Source organism: Thunnus albacares, chromosome 17 (assembly GCF_914725855.1).
Source record: "Thunnus albacares chromosome 17, fThuAlb1.1, whole genome shotgun sequence".
Lineage (NCBI taxonomy): Eukaryota > Metazoa > Chordata > Actinopteri > Scombriformes > Scombridae > Thunnus > Thunnus albacares.
In genome coordinates, this window is record NC_058122.1 from 29,414,200 (window position 1) to 29,435,870 (window position 21,671).

The 21,671-nt window shown below is 41.4% G+C and overlaps 1 protein-coding gene across 2 annotated transcripts; it reads left to right on the top strand.

Annotated features, from left to right (window-relative positions):
* The first annotated feature begins 961 nt into the window (after positions 1 to 961).
* On the top strand, positions 962 to 20,230 carry nr1d1 (nuclear receptor subfamily 1, group d, member 1). 2 transcript variants are annotated; one of them, XR_006398350.1, is made up of 9 exons: positions 962 to 1,498; positions 14,344 to 14,631; positions 15,019 to 15,107; positions 15,323 to 15,467; positions 16,222 to 16,928; positions 17,018 to 17,203; positions 17,488 to 17,698; positions 18,468 to 19,173; positions 19,715 to 19,730. XR_006398350.1 is itself a non-coding variant. In XM_044330270.1 (8 exons), exons 1-8 carry the CDS (start codon positions 1,423 to 1,425, stop codon positions 18,686 to 18,688), a joined length of 1,923 nt encoding a protein of 640 aa, XP_044186205.1. In that variant the 5' UTR covers positions 962 to 1,422; the 3' UTR covers positions 18,689 to 20,230. The 2 variants fall into 2 exon arrangements, 1 of the variants encoding a protein (XP_044186205.1); XM_044330270.1 differs by having other exon boundaries at positions 18,468 to 20,230.
* The last annotated feature ends 1,441 nt before the right edge of the window (positions 20,231 to 21,671 follow it).

Genomic DNA, 21,671 nt, shown 5'->3' on the forward strand with positions numbered 1-21,671 from the left:
GAGTGCACTCTGTGAAGAAGTGGCAGTGGGGAGGGGCAGCTTCGGAAAAGGCTGATCGTCTCACAAAGACACAGTTTGGAACCAAAAATCTCAAATTTGGACTCATCAAAGTACAGATTTCCACTGGTCTAATGTCCATTGTGACGACCTCACGAAGCTGCTGTGCAAAGCTTCATCAAGGCAAACAGTAGCGACTCTTAGGAATCTAAAATATGAAACAGATTTTGGTTTTCTGATTACTACATGATTCCATGTGTGTTATTTTATGGTTCTGATGTCTTCAGCTTTGTTCTACAATGTAGAAAATAGTAAAAATAAAGAAAAACCCTTGAATCACTGTGTCCAAATTTTTCATTGATACTGTATGTACAAACTACACATATACACATATACTACATGCTCAAATAACCACACACATACATATACTGTACAAATATATATACAAATGTGTATATACGTATATACACTTCGACTTACAGTATACCAGCCATGTTCAAAAATCAAAGCCTGTTCTTTATTCTTCTTAATATCCTTTTCAAGAAGCCACTGATACTTCTTTTTTTAAAATGTTCATTGTTTAATTGTAGCCTTTTGTAGCTTTAAATATAAAGCCTAACTGTACTTTTTAATCAGTAGTCAGATGAAATGCATTTAATTGTTTATAAGACGTAATATAATTAGTTGTCTTTGCTGTAAAAATCAGTGTCCCAATAAATATGAATAACATGACTGAGGGAAAGAAAAGAGGTTCTTATTGGGTTTATAAGTGTCATAATAAAAGACAATAAATTCTTGTGAATTGGTTCTTGTGAAATGGTCTAAGTTTAACTTAGACCATTTCACAAAAACATGATTAGTGTCAGTGCATATTTGTTATAGTAAGGATTAATTATAATTTACATGATTTATTGCCCATAAAATGTATTTTAGTGTTGATTTACAGTGAAAACTTGATTTCTTTCAGCTAAAACTACAAACTCATCTCTCCGCCTACATTTCCCACAATCCCTCTGTGCCGGAGAGCAGCGGGCAGCTCCACGTGCTCGGGGATTTAAACAGGCGTCTACACACCGAGCAGAGAGGGGAGGGGCGGGAAACTGTGTCACTGGGGCACGAGGCTCTCCCCGCGGTCACATGGTCCCGTTTTCTGCCGCGTGCGGGCACGGCGGCCCCCCGCGCATTCACGTCATCATCCCGCAGGGTGGCTGCGCGCGCACGAGAGAGAAGCGGACTCGTAGTGCAGCAGACAGACATCACTTCTGTTAAAGTCACTCACAGAGGAAAAACAGATAATGGAGTCAGAGTAGAAACACTTCTTCTTCTTCTGCGGGTTTTATTCCGCGCGCTTTTCTACTTTTTCCCGTCTGTGATGCGGTTTGAGGAGCAGAAAATATTCCGGATTTTTACAAAACGCTCTCGTGCATGACTCTGTTGCAGCTCAGGATGACGACTACTGCCATGGATACAAACAACAACAACAATAACAACAACACCACAGGTAAACAACACACCTCCCCAAAATCAAATCAGTGTGATGGTTGCTGCGGTGCGCGCGCGGCGTGTGTTAAACCTGAGGTGCCGGTTGGTGCGCTCAGGTGTGGAGACTGTGGAGGAGTTCAGTGCAGCTCTGACTCTCTGAGCTTTGAATTGTTTTAAAATGTCACATCTGATACCAGATATTCAGCACGAGGAGTGATGAGCTCCGGCTGCAGGTGTAGAGAAGCGCCGCTCGTCAAGACGCACCTGGTGCATCAGGTGCGTCTGAGGACTGGCGAAGTCCTGCTGCAGGTTGAACTCAGGTGCGTTTTGACGTTCTGACGGTGCGTAAAGAACAGGTAGTCTAAACATGGGAAGCAAAATGAAGCATAAAACAAAATCAATCAATCTATCAATCAATCAATAAAGGGTCTGTAGCTCAGTTGGTTGGTATTTTGACGCGCGACGCATCGCTCTTCTCTAGCAGGTAAACTGGGGCACTTAAAACAAGCTCGAGGAGCTCAAGACTCCTGCAGTGCATAAAGAGCAGGTAAACTGGTAAACTGGTAAACAGGTAAACTGATAACGTTTTTTAATGTGCGAGGCTCCACCAGTGTGTGAAGAGCATGAAGAGCGGAATCAATCAAACCAAATGATCAATAACTAAAGGAATAACAGCTCTTTACGCAGCGTCAGTAGGTCGCTCTGTGTCAGGTGCACCTGCGGCGCGTTTTGACGCTCTGCTCCGTTATTGCGAACAGATCTTTTATTATTGATAAGTGTCTTTTTATTGATTGTGTCTGCTTCCACTCTGTGTGTTTAGTCGCTTTTGGTTTGATGCGGCGCGTTTTGACGCGCGACACGACGCGGCGCACCGCTGCGTGCGCAAATAGCGTTTATTCATTTATGTATATTTATTGATTTTGTTCGATGTTCCGCTCGTGATTTTTGGGTTTTGATGAGATTCTGCAGCTTCACGCGGATCCTGCTCTGAACTGTCTTACTGCCCCAATTACCGGCTCGTGCACCGCGTCACCAGGTGAAGATTCATGCAGAGAAACGTGTAAAGAGGAGGAAGGAAAGAGGACTGACGGAGACACGTGTGTGTGTGTGTGTGTGTGTGTGTGTGTGGTGGGGGCGGGGATCCATCACGGGGACCGTCACCGTGATTCCGGTCGGGTTTCGGGGAACTGGGTCATGATGACAGCGGTCGGTCGGTCGGTGGGTCGATCGGTGTCAGGTGGATCAGCCGGGATGTGTATGTGTGTGCACGGACGTGTGAGTGCGCGCGCGCTCCCGCCACTATAGCAGCCGTTGCCGGTTCACATGGACCGGCAAACCGGGCCATGTGCGCTTTGTTTTCACTGAGCTCCGCGCGCTGTGATTGGCTGCTGATCAGACTGAGCTCATTGCATAATTCTCCTCCTCTCCTGCTTTCTGTCTCCGCCTCACCTGAGTGTGTGTCTGCTGCAGCTGACCGAGCTGCCTCTAAACACACTTTAAATAAAGACCACAGGAATCAATAAGATGAAGGTAAAGAATCAATCATTAATCAGTATCTGTCCATCAGCTCAGTTTAATGTTTCAGCAGCCAAGTCACATGACACAGTAATAAATATACACTCAAATCCACTGTCATTTACACATATTTATTCATACTTTATACTTCTCAGATGGAAATATTGAACATTTATTTTACAGCTTTAATAGTGACTCTGCAGATTTAGATCTTACATATTAAACATGTGATTATCCTCTAAATGATGATGCATTTTATAGATTTAATTCATGTTTTGGTCTCTTCAGTGATATTTACATGCTTCATGCACGTCATCATTTATTCACTCAGTCTGTTTACATTTGATTTTTATTCACACAGCTGCTGTTACACCTCAGACAACAGGAAACTCTTTTTAAAGATATTTCAACCTTTTTTATTTCAGCATAAAACCGCTTTGTGTCATCAGCTCTCTCTCTCTGTGTTTCCTGTTTCTCTTTACTGTCACACTATTCAAATGAAGGTAAAAGTGTCATCAGAGATGTTGCTGCAGGTCTGAACTACAGGTTGTAGTCTATGTAAAGATGGACGTAGCGAGATGTGAGTGGGTTGTTTCCTTTCACGCTCTGGAAACACGCCACGCTACGCCTCCGGAGGCGACGTAAACAAACTATAGCAGCAGGATTTCACTTCTTTTTCTCCTTCTTTAATCCAAATATCAACTTCTCATATCCATCCGTACATGTTGGAGCTGAATCAGATCAGATAACAACAACAATTTCAAACATGACCACCAGCAGACTTATTAGAGGGTCTGAATTTAGAGATTGAGACTTGTTGAAAACAATGATGAGTGTTTCTAGAGAGAAGTTGAGGCTTTCTGTTGAAGTTGGAGCATTCAGCGGCCGTCTGAGGCACTTTAAGGTGCTTCAGCATCAACACGTCGCGGCTGCTGATCGATCTGAGATTGGCTGCAGTGATGATCAGATCATGTTTGTTGAATTTTTTTGTTGCAGTACTTCAGTTTGCCACTGGGACAAAGTGGCAGCAGAAGCCCTGTGTACTCTAAATGTGCACATTTACTGTGTAGTACTTTGTTTTGTGCTGTTATGTGTATATTTAACATGAACAGTGTGTGTATTTGTTGTGTTTTACTGGTTCTTATTAGTGTCAGCTAATGCTAGCTTCCTCCCAGACTCGTCACATGACTTGTAAACACTCTACATGTTGTTTGATAAAGTGAAAGAAAAAATTGTATTGTTGAATCATTTTAGTATTAATTGTCTTGAGCTAATTCTGTGTTGAATAACAACACAGATGGTGGCCAGATGGTTAAGGAGTGTACCACATGACCGTAACGTCCACAGGGACCTCCCCCTACATTTCCTGTTTATATGAATACGACCACTAGCAAGATAACAGGCTTAAAAGAAAGAACTACATGTATGTGCACATACTGTGTTGTTATGAAGGATGAATCTTTTGGCAACAGACAGCACATAATGTGTTCATACACATCTTTCTGTTAACCTTCTTATGTCAATGTTCGTTTAACATGTGTTTTTCCAAAACACATTCCTTTGTATGTAAAAATCTGACAGTTTATGTTTTAATTAAAGAGTGTACAGCCTGTCACAGCAGCTTTTTATGGTCTATTTCTAGTTATTATCAGTTACACTCTGGCACTTGAGAGAGCACCACATTGAACATCTGTAACTCTACTGCATCTGTGTATAAATGCTAATCTACAAATCAATCATTCCAATCCTACTGCATCTGATAAAATCTACTGGTTAGACTAGTTAGGCTGCATTCACACCAGATTCGGCAATGTGTGAAAAACGCAGCCCTCCCATTCACCTGACTGGGGGCCAGTACGTTTACTCAGTGGGAGGAGGGACTGCAGCAGCGATCCAGTAAGAAGTTGAACGGGTAAACTCAACGTGACATCACACTGCGTTGGCCAATCACATACATGGAAGTGTACATTCCTAATGGTTTCCTTTGTAACATGAACGCCGTATTCGACTGTTTACTTTGTGATCATTGATAAAGATAAAACAGCTGTTTCCAGAGTGGTAAAGTCCTGTCTGTGAGCGTTACAAACCGCTGCAGGTGTTTTGGCTTCTGATAAGTCCTTAAATATATTAATCTGTAACTCCAAGACGACTTCCTGGATCGTATTTTATTGTCTCACCGGTATCTCAAACACCACTGCAGCCTCCTGCATCACTGGATTGACGGATTTGGTCTGAATGCAGCCTTAGAGTACGACTTTTGTCTTTTTTATTATCTGTATGTATATACATATATTTATAGTATATATATAGTAACTCCAATGTTTCTTTGACACATCAGTGTGGTACTGAAAGCTCAATCCACATGCTTTACAAAAGGTCTTGTTTTCCTGGACATTAAATATGAAACTATATGTCTGATTTCTTCCCATTTTATCATAATTTTTGTCATTATGAATTAAATTTTACTTAGTTATTGTTTTGTTTTTGTCAGTGAAAAAACGTTGATGATGAAAACTATGATGAAAATAATTAATCAATGAAACGATCATTTAATCTAACTAGAGCTGCAATAATTAGTTGATTAATTTGTTTCCAACTGTTAAATGAATCGACAACTATTTTGATAATAGGTTCATCGTTTTGAGTCATTTTAAAGAATAAAATGTCCAAATTCTCTCATTTCATCTTCTTAATGTGAAGATTTTCTGTCCATTCTGTAGCCTTGGTTGCTAAGGTGGTTGCTAGGGTGGTTGCTAAGGTGTTTCCATGTGTTGTTCAGCTCCAACATGTACGGATGGATTTGAGAAGTTGACATTTGGAGTAAAGAAGGAGAAAAAGAAGTGAAATCCTGCTACTATAGTTTGTTTACGTAGCCTCCGGAGCCGGAGGAAGCTTCCTGAAGCTGACCAATCAGAACAGAGTGGGCTCATCAGGAGGCGGGGCCTTAAAGAGACAGGAACTAAAACGGCCTGTTTCAGACAGAGGCTGAACTGAGGGGCTGCATAAAGGACCAGTAGAAGATAAATAGGCAAGTTTATTTGTATAGCACATTTCAACAACAAGGCAATTCAAAGTGATTTACATAAAGTATAAAAGCCATCAAGACACAATATAAAAGCGACACAAGTAAAAAGACATTTAAATACAATTTAAGAGTGTTAGATTTGGAAATAAAAAGAAGCTAAAAAGGAATAAGACAAATAAAACAAGAGAATAAAAGTTACAGTTCGGTGTAAAATAACCATAAAATTTGGTTTAATTAAAGGAAGCGAAAAAACAAGTCTTCAGCTGTGATTTAAAGGAACTGAGAAATAAGGAGTTTTTAACTGTAAATCATGCAAAGATATTCCAGTAGAGCCCCAGAATATAAATATTATTAATATTTAATTAGATAAGTATTAAATAAATCCTACGACATACTTTTTCAGTGCTTTAGTGTCTTTGAGCAAGGCAGTAAACTCTTCCCTGCTTCACAGATAGTTTGAATCCAGTGTGAGACATTAGTCACATGTTCTCCTCTTCTGTTTCCACCAACATCAGCTCCACAACTGTTTATCTGTGTGATCCTGTTTATCTATCGCTGTGAGGACTCTACTCATTTTATTTGTGTGTGTGTGTGTGTGTGTGTGTGTGTGTGTGTGTGTGTGTGTGTTCAGGTATTCCTCATGTTGTGGGGACTCGCTGCCTTATAGGGACAAAAAGCAAAAGTCCCCTTAACGTACATTAATAATTTTAGGGTGAATATGTGGTTTAGAGTTAAGGTTAGTTTAGGGTTATGTTAAGGTTAGTTTAGGGTTATGTTAAGGTTAGTTTAGGGTTATATTAAGGTTAGTTTAGGGTTATGTTAAGGTTAGTTTAGGGTTATGGTTAGGATAAGTCTTCAGGAAAGGAATGTAAGTCTATGTAATGTCCTCTGAAGTGATGGAAACATGATTGTGTGTGTGTGTGTGTTTGTGTGTGTTGGTAATGAATGGAGGGAACGTGAGAGCAGGGAGGGGGAGGGGTGTCCGCGTGGTCTCGTTGCGGAGCCTCCTGTGTGGAGGACGCACGTGGCTCAGGGGCGTGACTGAGAACACACGAGCTTCCCGCCGAGCCACACGAGGGAGAGACAGAGAGGCTGAACCTCGACTATTATCTTATAGTACTGATTCTATAATATTACTGTAGCGCTGTATATACTTCTTATCAATGTTTATCTTATAGTATCTGTATCATATGTCTATAATATTTCATTAGTACTGTATGTACTTCTTCTCCAAACAGTCTAATAGGACTTTTACTCACCATGAGTCATAGACCTTATTATAAATGTTACCAAAATTTTGCATTAATTGTCTGGATTAACCAACAGATTGTCTGATTAAATTATATAATAATAATCAATCATAGTTTTTATTGATATTTAATATCTGGAGAAATATTTGAATAATGCAACAAAAACTGGAGGTTTCAAAGTTGTATTCACAGTTTGCTCCAGTTGTTCATCAGGAAAGTTGTTTGTGTTCTTGACGCCACATGCAGCAGACATGTGAGTCAAAGTGGACGGGTGTCTTCAGCTCGCACCGTCTCAGCGGTTCGTGTGTCTGTCATGGTGACCCAGTTACTTAGACAGGAGGCCTCGCTGTTTGTCGGTCGGTCGTTATGTAACAGATGAAATGGATCAGACATGTTTACATCATCAGCTCTGTCTCATGGCCCTCAGTTTACAACGAGCTGAATATCTGAACACAAAGTCGGGCATGTTTTGGAGGAGTGTTTGGTCTCTGAGGATCCAGTCAGAGCAGCATTTATAACGACTCGTTTCAGTTGATTCATTAACGAGGGTGAAGTAGATCTTCAAAGATTTAAAGGGGACATGTTCTGCTTTTTGTGGTTTTCTGTTATTTATGTCCTGTTCTGATGTTGGATGTTAAACACGACCAAAGCTCCAAAACTTTTGTAGAACATTTGTAGAAATGCTGCCTGCAGGTCAAAGGGAGGCGGGGCTTAAAGAGACAGGAACTAAAACGGCCTGTTTCAGACAGAGGCTGAACTGAGAGGCTGAATTAACGACCAGTAGAAGATAAATAAGGAGTTTATAACTGGAAATCACACAAAGATATTCCAGTAGAGCCCCAGAATATAAATATAGAGGCTGGAAATGTGCAGAATATGAGTCCTTTTCAGTTAAACTTGAACTCAGCACTAGTTTGAGCTTTGACACAGAAGTTAACTGAATGTTTGTGTTCCAGTTTGGTTTTTCTGTGTATTATCAGATAAAATGAGTGTAAATGATTATGGTGTGTTTAGAGGAGGACAGAGGGAGGAAACAGCAGAGCCGAAGGTGTGGCGTGGAGCACATGTGAAGGGGCGGGGCCAGCAACAGCAGGACAGGGCCGGTGCACATGCTCGGTTACCATGGTGACACCTGACACAGTGACCCTGTGACCTTGTGTGTCAGCGTGAGTCCTGACAGAGTTACGCAACTGAAGGAATGAATGAACAGCTGTGTGTTTACTGACTGATTCGTTGTTCTCATTAACAAACAAACACTGACCTGATGATTTATCTTCCTCCTCACTGTCGTCTGCTGCCAGATGTATCACCGACTGCATATAAATATGGATGACATGACAGCTCCCCAGATGTGAAGCCAGAACATCTGGATCGCCCCCTGGTGGCGGGCTGCAGTATATGTTAGCGGATGGGACATGAGCCAAACTAAAAAAATCAAAGTACGAGTCAAATAAATTTTTCACGCTGCATAGCAGCAGGAAGTGGCAACACGTCGTCCATATTTATAAACCGTCTATGGGAAACACTCACTAGAGCACCAAATGTTGATTCATCCACTGCTGAAAATAGTCCCCAACAAATGCTCCGTTTCCTCCTGTTTGTTAAAAACTACAGTTAGCAGCTGTTCCCGGAAATTACTGAACCTTCTTTAAACATGAAACTATATATTTGCTGTTATTATTATTATTATTATTATTGCTGTAATGTCTGATGTCTCTTTATTGGGCTTTGATAAGACTTTATAGGCTAACAGCAGAGTTTTACATCAGAGATATCAGATCAGAAGCAGCTGTTTTAAGGTTTGTGTTGTATTTGAAGACACTGACAGCCTGATGTCACGTTACATATTAATCCAAATATGTCAAACTCCAGCAACGTTTGTAGAATAAAGAGCAACTTTTATTGTAAAACCAACATGTTTCGGCTCGTGGCCTTCATCAGGGTCATCATGAAACACGTTATAAGCAACATGTTTGTAGGTATGAAGCAGAAAAAAAATCAAAAAAGGTAAAAAAAAAAATATAAAAGACAACCAATCATGTACATCCAGACACATAACAGCCAATGGGGCGTCTACAAACATGGGTTGGGTATATGGTGATGTGGCTTCAGGCCAATCGTTGTCCCAGAGAGGGGGGGGGGGGGGGGGTCCATTAAGAGACAAGGTGACACCATATTTGGTCCATTAACTGGAGAAGTGCAGCTAAGGGCTCATAGTTGAGTTTGTACAGAAGAGGCCTTAATCCAACATGTGTTTAATATGGCAAACTTTAAATATCACTTTAATCATGTTACAACAACGTTTCATATTATTAGCATGAAAACTGAAAACATAGAGGATTTTTTTATGGGCACGTTTTAGTACTTTTTGTGTTTATGCAGGAAAAAAGTGAGTCAGAAAGTAGTGAGACAGACTGACATGATGTTGTTTAGAGTCTGCACAAGCAGAAAAATACTGGAATGAAATAACAGGAGCTATTTTTAAAACCTTCAAAACGACACTCAGGTGTTAAAAAGTGAACCTTCCTGAAGGGCACGTGAGCGTCAGACAGTTAACGAGGTGTCATAAGACAACAACATGTGTGTGCTGAGTGTGTTTGCGTGTTTAAAGCAGCAGCAGCAGCAGCATGTATGTGCTCTCTGTGTGTGTGTGTGTGTGTGTGTTTAGCAGCTGACAGACGGTCATGCAGACTAAACCGAGGCGTCACGTGCAGCTCTGACACGTGGGAAACACACACACACACACACACAGAGCTGCTCGAGTCGCTGCTGCTGCTGCAGGATGGCAACACACACTCTTATAAACGACATCTACATCCTGCACATGCATGTATGAAACGCTGCCTGGATGTGTTTTCTATTTTATTAGTTTTGCTGCAGGATCGTCTCCTGACAGCTGCTGGTTCAGGAAACATGGAGGTTTCTTTATGGTTCAACTTGAACCACGAGACATTGAAATAAAATCTTTCCTCTCCATTTTTAATGAGGCAGAAGGTTTAGATGTCATTTTAAGGATTTTTTTGTGTGTAAAACTGAATCAGACACATCATTGTTCCAAGCAGAGTGTTTTTATATATCTTCATACATGTCTGGAAGGAATCTTTTAAGTGTTTTAGTATCTAAACTAGAACTGCAACTAAGCATTATTCTCATTATCGATCAGTCTTTTGATTATTTTGTCAATCGTTTACTCCATGAAATGCAAAAAAAAAAATAGTGAAAAAATACCAGTAAACACTTCCCAGAGACCAAGGTGACGCCTTCAACTGTCTGGTTTTATTCAATCAGTAAGATGTTCAGTCTACAATCATATAAAACTAAGAAAAACAGAAAATCTTATTATTTGAACAGCGGTGGAAGACGCACTGAGATCTGTTACTGCAGTAAAAGTATTATGAGCTTGATGTAGTTAAAGTATGAAAGTAAACTTTCCCCATTTAGTGTCATATTTATCATAAATATATTATTGGAATATTAATACTGATGCTAATCATCTGAGACTGTTGGATATTCTAATCTATAACAAATCAGTTTTATAGTTATTTTATGAGGATGATCACGTTTTATGTATAAAATGTTCTGAAAAGTAACTAAAGCTGTTAAATAAATGTAGTGGAGTAGAAAGTACAATATTTCCCTCTGAAATGTAGAAAGTAGCATCACATGGAAATACTCAAGTAAAGTACAAGTACCTCAAATTGTACTTAAGTACAGTACTTGGATAAATGTACTTAGTTACTTTCTACCACTGGGAACTGACAGCTCTTCTTTCCTGCTTGCTCGTCCCTCAAATACGTGAAATAAAACCGAAAGCTTGAACCTCCAACAACGCCTCTGTCCTTTACTGGTTTAACTCTTCTTTTGTAAATATCAGTGGATATCACAAAATATCAGACCTGTGTCCACAAATATCTTTATCAGCATTGTCACAACACCAGCCAACACCAGCCCATCGCTTAAAGAGCAACTTCACAGCAGCTGATCGTCGGGTGCAAGAGACTGAACTGGTTTTTATCAATGTTGCAGAGCGAGCAACAAAAGAGTTAAGAGTTTTTGGAGACTATGTTAACTGCTACAGGTCTGAGATGTTTGGTATCGACCTTTTACACAGGACATGAGGCCGACTCTTTAGTTCTTTACTGAAATATCTCGACAACTGTTGGACGGATTTCTGTGAAATTAGTTTCACACGTTCATGTTCCTCAGAGGATGAATTGTAATGACTTTGATCCTCTGACTTTTCATGTAGCGCCACCATCTGGTCGACATATTGATTATTTTATGAGGAAATTCGTGCTTCATCAGCCTCATCAGCTGTGTGGAGGCGGCAGAAACATTCTGGTTTCCGTCTGTTCGGTCGGTCTGTTTGTTTCTGTGATGCTCTGCTGTTCATCATCTCGTCCTCACGTGGCGTCAACGCCTCGTCCAGCCGCCGGCGTCCGTCCGTCGCTCTGCGTCTCCTGCTCTTCTTCTCATGTAAACGTTGTGAGTCTGCAGTCATCACCTGATCTTTGATGCAGCAGGTTGCTTTTCTGCAGTTTGTCAGGTAGAAAATAAAACGGTGCACGTGAGGAGCTTGAGGAGTGAAAACAGATCTAGAGGAGGGTGGACAGTTTAATGTAAACGGTACGATCATCAGCTTCAGGCTTTAATGTTCTGTGAGGACGTTTCAGAGACCAGAGAGAGAGAGAGCTGCAGATTAAAACCCACCAAACTATGTTATTGTTGTAGATGAACTTATGCAAGTTTTGCATGTATCTAGTATTTTAATTTAAAATGTTTATTATGTTCTAAATATTTTGTGTATTACTTTTCAAAAATTCATTACGTTTTGTTTTATTCTGTCACAAAATAGCCAACACATGACACACATTTCCACATATTCAGCTGAAGAACAGACAGAAAACGTGTCACATGTTGTACAGACGTTAAAGACAAATAAAACCAACTTGACCTGCTTTCAGTCTAAGTTCTAGTGAAAGTGTTCAGTAACGGTTCACGTCTCTGACAGCGTTCTGTAGAGTAGAAGCATCAAATAAAATACCTTTAAAACTCTACTCAAGTACAGTATTTGAGTTCATGTATTTACCAACGTTGAGAAACGTGTATTTTGTTATATTATCATCAGTATAAGTGAATCTGTCTGCTAACAGGGTCCAGGTATCATCAGATAATTCGTATTATACTGATGGATGTATGATAAGAGCTCTTATCATACATCTATGGTGATACTGACTATATGTTAAAGCTGTCGCTGGCATCTTCACCATGGCAACGGTGGCTGAGGAGCCGCTTCCGCTATCGTACGAAACTGATAAAAACGCAAAACGAATTAGCTTGATGTCTGCAGACCTGCTCGATGTTCAATCCAAAAAGGAATAACGATAAAACGAACGGTTGATTGGTTTTTCGTTATTTGATTCTGACATCAAAAACGTTTTTTTTGTTTTTTGTTTTGAAACAAATAACAGATTTACCGTCTTTTGGTTTTTGGATCACAAATGAATTACGTATTATCGGATGATACCTGAACCTGACAGGTACTGTGTGTTTACTGTGTTCCTTCATTATGAAGAGTTTGGTCACGTTAGTTTGTTAGTTAATTGCTGTTAATAACCGTGATCATGTATAAATATCTCAGTACAAAGTCAAGAAGGCCTCATACAGAACTGCTCTCTGGAGACTGAGGACGTGATGCTGTTATTAGTCTGTGGAGCCGTTTCTAAACAAAGTCTTCATGATGAAGGAACATGTGACCCAGTGTACCTGTTAGTAGATCAGTTCATTGACATGAAGACAAATATAGAAAATCACCAGAATGATTCTTTAAATTTCTTTACTGTCCTTCACTGGAGTAAAGGACAGATGCTTTATTTGGCTTTCCATGAGGAGGAGGAGGAGGAGGAGGAGGAGGAGGAGGGAGGTGGGAGGTGGTGGGTGAGGCAGGCTGTCCCCCCCCCCCCTCCCTCCCCCCCTCCCTCCTCTCCATGTTCCCACAGTTCCTAGAAAGTCTGCTTGTTTTGAACTTTAACCGCCGCACACCCTCCTCCCCCTCTCCCCACCCCATCTGTTACCACGGTTACAGGAAAACAGCCGTGCTTCCTTCCTCCTCACATGCTCGCAGACGGCTCCGCCCCCCCTCATGGCTGGCAGCGTGAGGCGTTTAAACTGACCCCCCGACCAGCTGCTGCTCACAGGCGTCTCTGTGCTGCTTTAACTCTCGCTGTGAAAACATCAAACAGGAGTTTCTACTTTTAAAAGCTTTTTAAAGTGAAGCTCTGAGCGATGCTGGTGACCAGCAGACATGTCATTTTATTTAGTACGTTGTTTCTGTCAAAATATCAACTCTTAAATAAAAAAAGAGAAACATAAAAGCAAAGGATCAGAACATTTACACTTATACAATAAAACAGGAACAAGTTTAATTAAAAAGACAGAATAACATGATTTAATTTGAACTGACTGCTGTTGGTTATAAAATCTTACTGATGATTTTTAAAGTTATATTTCTGACCTTTTAGTTCCTTCATGTGTTTTTCTTATTTTAATTGAACGCTTATTCTCATCCTATTTTATTATTAAGTGTTTATTTTTTTACTGCTGACTTTCAGTGTGATGTGTGATTTCCCTCTGGATCAATAAAGTATTGATCTAAACATATAGTACACGTGTGTGTGTATAAATATATATTTATGTATGTGTTCTGTTCTGTTTGAAGATCTCAAACACAAACATGACAGTCGAACCTGTTTTCTCATTTAAATCACCTTAAAAACTGTTTTTCACTGATTTACTGAAGATTCTTTTTATTTTACGTCTTTTTCTAGTTTTATCTGCCTGCATCATTCACTTCAGTTTATCTCTGTTCTTTATGTATTTTCTTTTTTTTATTGTAGCTGTAATTTAAAACACACTGGAAACATAAAACTTTGGGCTAAAAGACATTAAAAATACGAGTTTAAAGGTGAACTTTATACAAAAGTTTGCATAATCCCACAGTACTTGAACACAGCATCAGAAAAGTAGCGGCGAGCCTCCAGACTTGACTGAGCTCCTGTCCTCTCACTCCTGCAGGAGGTGTGATCTCCTACGTGGGTTCCTGTGGAGGTTCTCCGACCCCGACCAGTCCGGTCTCCATGTACAGCGACAACTCCAACTCCCAGCCCTGCTTCACCTCCTCCTCCTCCTCCTCCTCCTCCTCCTCCTCCTCCTCCTTCCTCAGCAGCGGAGGCTCCAGTTCAGGCTCTGCAGGAGACGACGGCTCCTCCTCGGCCTCCTCCTCGGACGGAGGTTCACCTCGAGGCCGAGATGACGGCGGCTCTCTGAGGGCGTCACCCAGCAAGTCTGTGGCCAGTTTGACCAGTAAGTATCTGAAGCAGCTCAGTGTTGAAGGTTGTGATGGTATCATGATGCTGAACACTAAAAGCTGATCCTACGTCATATTATTCATGTTACTGCAGAGAGAATCCAAGATAAATATGTGTGTCATCTGCATAATAATTATATATTTTATTGTTTTGCATTATTTTGCCCAACGTGAAACATGTGAACGTGAAATAAAAGAGGCCCAATAATTGAACCTTGGGGAACTCCACACACACCATGTTGGTCCACTCAGATGCACTGTTGCCTGTGATGATAGTTGTTGGATGATTTACATGCAAACCAAACAGCTTTGGAGTAGTTGTAAGATGTGTTTTGTGTGTGTGTGTGTGTGTGTGTGTGTGTGTGTGTGTGTGTGTGTTGCAGAGCTGAACGGCATGGTGTTGCTGTGTAAGGTTTGTGGGGACGTGGCTTCAGGTTTTCATTATGGTGTTCACGCCTGTGAAGGCTGCAAGGTGAGATAGCACACACACACACACACACACAGATGTATATCACAGCTCTGTCAGATCAAAGCATTTATCTTCAGTTTGTCTCCTTCCAGACTTCAATATTCAAATTTAAATAAAATAAGTCAAGAGTGAAGAGACGGGAAGTTAACTGTTGCTGTAATCGTCTTGTTTTGGGGTTTAACTCCTGACTGTGTGTGTCGCTGCGTCTCATCCTGCAGGGTTTCTTCCGTCGCAGCATCCAGCAGAACATCCAGTACAAGAAGTGTCTGAAGAACGAGAGCTGCATCATCATGAGGATCAACAGGAACCGCTGCCAGCAGTGTCGCTTCAAGAAGTGCCTGTCTGTGGGCATGAGCCGAGACGGTTAGTACACACCTGCACACCTGTCTGCCTGTCTGTCTGTCTGTCTGTCTGTCTGCCTGTCTGCCTGTCTGTCTGTCTGTCTGTCTGTCTGTCTGTCTGTCTGCCTGTCTGCCTGTCTGTCTGTCTGTCTGTCTGTCTGTCTGTCTGTCTGTGTTAGGCTTGCCGAGGTAGTCGGTGTTACCGGTGATTCGCGGTGTGCAGGACATTACTTGTCCACAGCTCCCATGAAAAGAGACTTGAGAGAGAAGTGGAAATCCCGCCTACTTTCTCACCTGAACACACCTGACCAATCACAAGTCATAAAAACTGTCAGAGACAACCTCCCAAATTCCAACACAGAACCACGGTTTTTGTTTAACCCTGATTAACCAATTAACTAATTAGCTGCAGTTACCAGACGAGCGAGAGATTCTAAAAACCGACTTGTTGAATGTTATTCAGGCTTTTGCAGAATCTTCCATTTTGTTTTACTTCATGTCTTTATTCCTATTTTCCTATTTTCCTATATATATTTATTAAATCTTTGTTTATCTTATATCTTTATGGTTTATGTTATTGTTCTTGTGTATAATAACTTTTACCTGCAGTTCTGTCCCGAGTCTCATCTTAAGCATTTCATTGTACAGATGATGTGATATTCTGCACAAACGACTAATAAAGTTGAATTTGAACTTGGACTGGAACAACAACGCTGACACCTCTCCTCTTCCTCTTCCTCTTCCTCTTCCTCTTCTTCCTCTTCTTCTGTTCACAGCGGTTCGTTTCGGGCGGATCCCGAAGCGTGAGAAGCAGAGGATGCTGGCTGAGATGCAGAGCGCCATGAACAACATGGTCAACAACCAGCTGCAGAGCGACTTCCAGCTCGCCAGCCTCTCCTCTTCCTCCTCCAACTCCTCCTCCTCCTCCTCCTCCCCGTGCCCAGCGATGACCATCACCCCACAGCCTCCAGCTCTGCTGCCCTCCCCGTCCCCTCCTGCCCCCGCCTCCTCCTCCTCCTCACCCCCTCCTCCTCTTCCTCCTCCCCCCTGTCAGAGCCCCTCCCCCTCATCCTCACCCCCCCCCAGCCCTGGGATGGACTCCACCATCGGCGCCATCACCCGCGCTTACCGCGAGACCTTCCTGTACGCTCACGACAAGCTGACCAATCCCCACGCGCCACCTCGGGAGCAGCATCACAATAACCACGCCCACCACCACAACGGGGAGGCGGAGCACTGGGGCCCCAACCGATGCCCCAACGGTTTCCATGCCGACGGCCTCAACACCATCTTCCACCATAACAACAACCTGGGGACCGGGCACTACCTGCCGCCGGACAACAGCCAAAACATCACGCATCATCACCATGGCTACAGGAGGCGGAGCTCGCACAACAGTAACCTGGTTGGGGGAGACGGTCTTGGTGATCATGTGACCCAGGGGCAGACCTGTCCAATGAGGAACCGCTCAGACATAATGCTGGTAAGAGACATGGAAATACTCAAGTACAGCTGTGAATCTTTACTGACACGATAGATTGATGGTTTGATCGCCCTCTCCTCTCTCTCCAGGCCTGTCCAATGAACATGCAGCCTCACGCCGACCCCTCCAAGAGCCCCCAGGAGATCTGGGAGGACTTCTCGCTGTCCTTCACCCCCGCCGTCAAGGAGGTGGTGGAGTTCGCCAAACACATCCCAGGATTCAGCTCTCTGACGCAGAACGACCAGGTCACCCTGCTCAAGGCCGGCACCTTCGAGGTACGAAGCGCCGACGCCGTCTGTGATGTCACTTCAGTCACGTGATACTTACAGCTGAATAAACCTCCGTTCAAACTTCTGTTAAAAGTCGGTTATCCTGTTAGATGCGACTCTTTAGTGCATTTTAGACCTGAATTTATAAAATAAATAAATAAATAAAGTGGTGACTTTAACTGGAAAGAAGAAGGTTTTCCTCTTCACTTCAATAAAGTAAAGTTTCCATGGAGCCCCTAGTGGCCACCAGAGGAACTTTTATCAGCTTCTTCCTCTCCTCTTCCTCGCAGGTGCTGATGGTGCGCTTTTCCTCCCTGTTCAACGTGAAGGAGCAGACGGTGACCTTCATCTCCGGCGCCACCTACAGCCTGGAGGAGCTGCGGGCGATGGGCATGAGCGAGATGCTGGGAGCCATGTTCGACTTCAGCCACAAACTGGCGACGCTGGAGCTGAGCTCCGAGGAGCTGGGGCTGTTCACCGCCGTGGTGCTGGTGTCTGCAGGTGAGGAGGACGACGATCACCTTTATCTCAAAGTTCACTAAGGCCTCCGATCTCTCTGCAGGTTTATAACGCTAACAGCATCAAGAAAACTCATTTTAATGTTTTAAACAAGCAGCTTCTCATTTTTAACCGGCGACCGAGGAGGAAATGACAACTGGTAGCAGATTTATCAGCTGCAGCTTGGACTGGTCTTTCCCAACATACGTAACTGTAAACAGCACATAAAACAAAGTGTTCTGCATTTAACTGAAGCATGAAACAGGAAACACAGCTGATTGAATTACAGCAGATACTCGTTATTCACCAGCTTGCCTCTTTCCATTTCATTAAATAAAAAGCTAGAAAGCTAATTAAACTAACATCAGCTCCATGAGCTGCTTTAAACTCGTCTCCTGCAGACTTTTTAACGAGTTAATTTTATTTGTATAGATCAATATAACAAATCACAAATTAGCCTCAGAAGGTTTTGTGTGCACAGAAAGACCAAGAATCACAAATTACTTATTTAAATGAACAGACAAACACAGTTATAGATGGATTTATAACATGTATGAAGAGAATGATGTTTCCAGCTGATTGGATAGAAACTGCAGCATCTTTAATTATCAGTTAATCTACAGATTCACTTTCATCTTTCCAGAGCACAAGCTGGCATTAAACTGCATCTTTAAGTTTACTGTTATATATGACAAAGAGAAGCAGCAAATCCTCACAACTTTATTTTCGACTGTTAAGCTCTTTAACAGTTTCTTCTTCCTGTCCTCCTCAGACCGCTCCGGGATCGAGAGCGTGTTGTCGGTGGAGCAGCTGCAGGAGAACCTGATCAGAGCGCTGCGCTCGCTGGTCAACAAGTCGACCGTCGCCCCCGGCAACAACCATCACAACATGGACTCACCGCGCTTCACCAAACTGCTGCTGAAGCTGCCCGACCTGCGGACGCTCAACAACATGCACTCCGAGAAGCTGCTGTCCTTCCGCATCGACGCCTGATGACGTCACCGATGACGTCTCTCGTCAGGCCGGCTTCCTGCGCTTGCTGATGACGCCGTAACACGGAGCTCTCCATCGCCGTGACGATAGCTCATCCCAACATCATCCGAACATGCTGATGATTTCATCGCCGCCAATATGCCGCTCTGACACGTACGGCAGCGTCATAAATACTGGCGTGGTGATGATGTCATCAGCACACAGTTTGCCGCCAAAATATGAGTCTTACAGGGTGGATTCTTTGCCAGCTGAGTAACGGAACAGTCAGACTGTTTTACCCAGAGACCGACATTAATAAAATGTATAGAGCTAGCTTAGCACAAAGACTGGAGGCAGAGGGAAACTGTTAGCTTAGCTGCGTCTTTATTCCACAACGACCCCTGAGGAATTTATACAGTATAACAGTTTCATACATGTATGTAAAAATATGGAAATAAAGTTAGTTGTTGTGCAGTAATGGACCAAGCTAGGCTAAACATGGACCTGTAGCTACCAAATCATCAGCTAGCTAAATGTTGGATTTGCTAACTGACTGTAGCTACTATAGCTAACTATAAATAGCTCACATACTCAACATTATGTTAGCTGCTTATAGCTACACTGACTAGTTAACATGACAGTCTTTGTGCTAAGCTAGGCTAAACAAATCCTGCTAAACACAACATGTTTTTGTTGTCAAACAGTTTTTAACACAGCTAATGAGCTACGATAGCTTAGCTTCCTCCATTTTAGACTCTCTGGCTCACTGTTCCGGCTCGCTATTGGTGCTAATTCATGTGTCAAAGTTCACCAAACTAGAGAGATTCACTTTACCTCCGTGAGCTAATCGACTGATCGCAGAGATTTTAACCGCTGGAGCGAGCAGGTTGTGACTCTGGGAAAACAGGGAACAAAATGTCCGACTGCTTCAGGAAGAAGGACACGTCCAGAACTTCCAGGCTTCGCGATGACTCGGTCATTTTTTTGGAAAAAGCACACAAGCAAAGACAAACAGACTTGTTGAAGAGGATATTGTGTGTTTCTCAGTTTTTATTGTTTTTATGTCTTAACTTCATCGTCCTACTTTTAATATTTAAAAAACCTTTTATGGTCGGAGTCCAGCTGCCTTCAACTCAACATCACCAGCCAATAGAACAACAGACTGGCAGTGACGGACAGCTCCACGGGCCAATGAGACGCAGGAGGAGGGACGCTGTGCTGAAGTACATTTTAAAAATGACACATTTAAGCAACAGCGTCGTCTCTATAACAAACATATGCAGTAGAACTTGTGTACAAACAAACAAAACTGTAAATACTCATGAATATCCAGTTATACTTGAACTGTTTGAAGAACTGTGTACGACACACAAAGATATATTATATATATATATATATATATATATGTTAATATGAATATATGCCTGTGCAAATGTTATGACTGTAAACATGTGTGGGGCACATACTGTTTGAAATGCATCTAATGGAAATGAGGTATTCTGATGTATGTATTTTAATCTGTGTTTGAAGACATTATACATAAAGACATTATATATAAATATACACACAAGCATCCTGTCTGATTTTGTTCTCTTGAGCTTAAATATAAAGCTGCGATGGTTATTTGTTCATTTAGTCTATAAAATATCTAATTCAGAGCTGCAATTATTTCAGTAATTGATTAATTGTTTCAGTTATTTTTCAAGCAAAAAAAAACAAATATTCAGTAGCTTCAGATTCTCTTTTTTATTCATAAAAATAATTATTAGTGAAGCTCTGGTCCTAATAACTCCAAATGTCCGTCAGTAGCTCCAAAGAGTCAGTTTCACTTTTTATTAAAAATTCAGAAACTACTGAACTACTCAAACACGGGACACAATTAAATATTCTACCATTAATGATCTGCAATAAATCATATGTGAGAAATGATTCTCCACTCAGAGGTTCACTTACTAGCTTAAGAAGCTTTAACTGCAAATAGCCAGTAGGATCTGTTAACTTCTATTTTTAAGGTTTTTCCACATAAAACATGTTTGCAGTTATATAAAATAAACTTTTTATGTTCTTTTGCTCTTTTTCAAAACTATTAAAACAGCAGAAATAAGCTATAAAATTAAAATCACTACTGAAAAACCAGCTGAGAAATGCTGACTGGGATGTTTTATAGGTGAAAGCACAAATCTCAACTTTGGTCCAAAACCAGCTGATAGTTTTCATCACCGTTAAAGATCATTTCCCTTAAATGAGACGTTCATATGATTTATAGTAGTCTGAATCTAATGCAACAAATAACTGATCATCGCAGCAGCACTGAATCCTCTCAGCTGATTCTGCAAGATGACTCATAAATGAACAGATTAACTGAAACATTGGACTGAAATTTAGTGATTTATGACACAAACAGACACAAACAGAACGTCTGGTGGGAAGAGAGAGCAGCTTTGTCACAGAAGAAACTAATTCTGTTATATATTGTTAAATACAATAACTAACAGACTAAATAAACTATAAAATAGAGTAAAATAAAGAGATAGAACTATAACGTTACCTCTAATATGTACTGAATATAATACGCTAATATAATGATCATCCTTTAACTCCATATTTAGTATATGTATTATAATAATACTTTACTATTTTCTTATTAATATATATTTATTTTATATATTTATATAATTGTATTTATAACTCAAGATAGACGATGAGAGATGCTTTACATAAACAGTAAAAGAAAAAGTGAATAATTAACTTCCACAGATGTTTTCTTGAAGTGCAGAACAACAGACTGGATTGTAAATATTAACAGCAGGTGAATCGATATTATCACAGATCAATAATGTCATGTGAAGCACAGACAGAAATCTAAATGATCCATTCTGATCAGCTCCACGTTGCCAGCAGTTTCTGGGAGAGTCGGTCACACAGAAGAAGAAGAAGAAGAAGAAGAAGAAGAGGAAGAAGGAGAAGGAGAAGAAGTGGGTCAAACTGAAGCCTCATAACCAAC

Coding starts and splice junctions, on each gene's coding strand:
- nr1d1 (XM_044330270.1), top strand. CDS start 1,423: ATGACTCTGTTGCAGCTCAGGATGACGACTACTGCCATGGATACAAAC. Junction 1,499..14,343: donor CAATAACAACAACACCACAG/GTAAACAACACA, acceptor TCACTCCTGCAG/GAGGTGTGATCTCCTACGTG. Junction 14,632..15,018: donor GTCTGTGGCCAGTTTGACCA/GTAAGTATCTGA, acceptor TGTGTGTTGCAG/AGCTGAACGGCATGGTGTTG.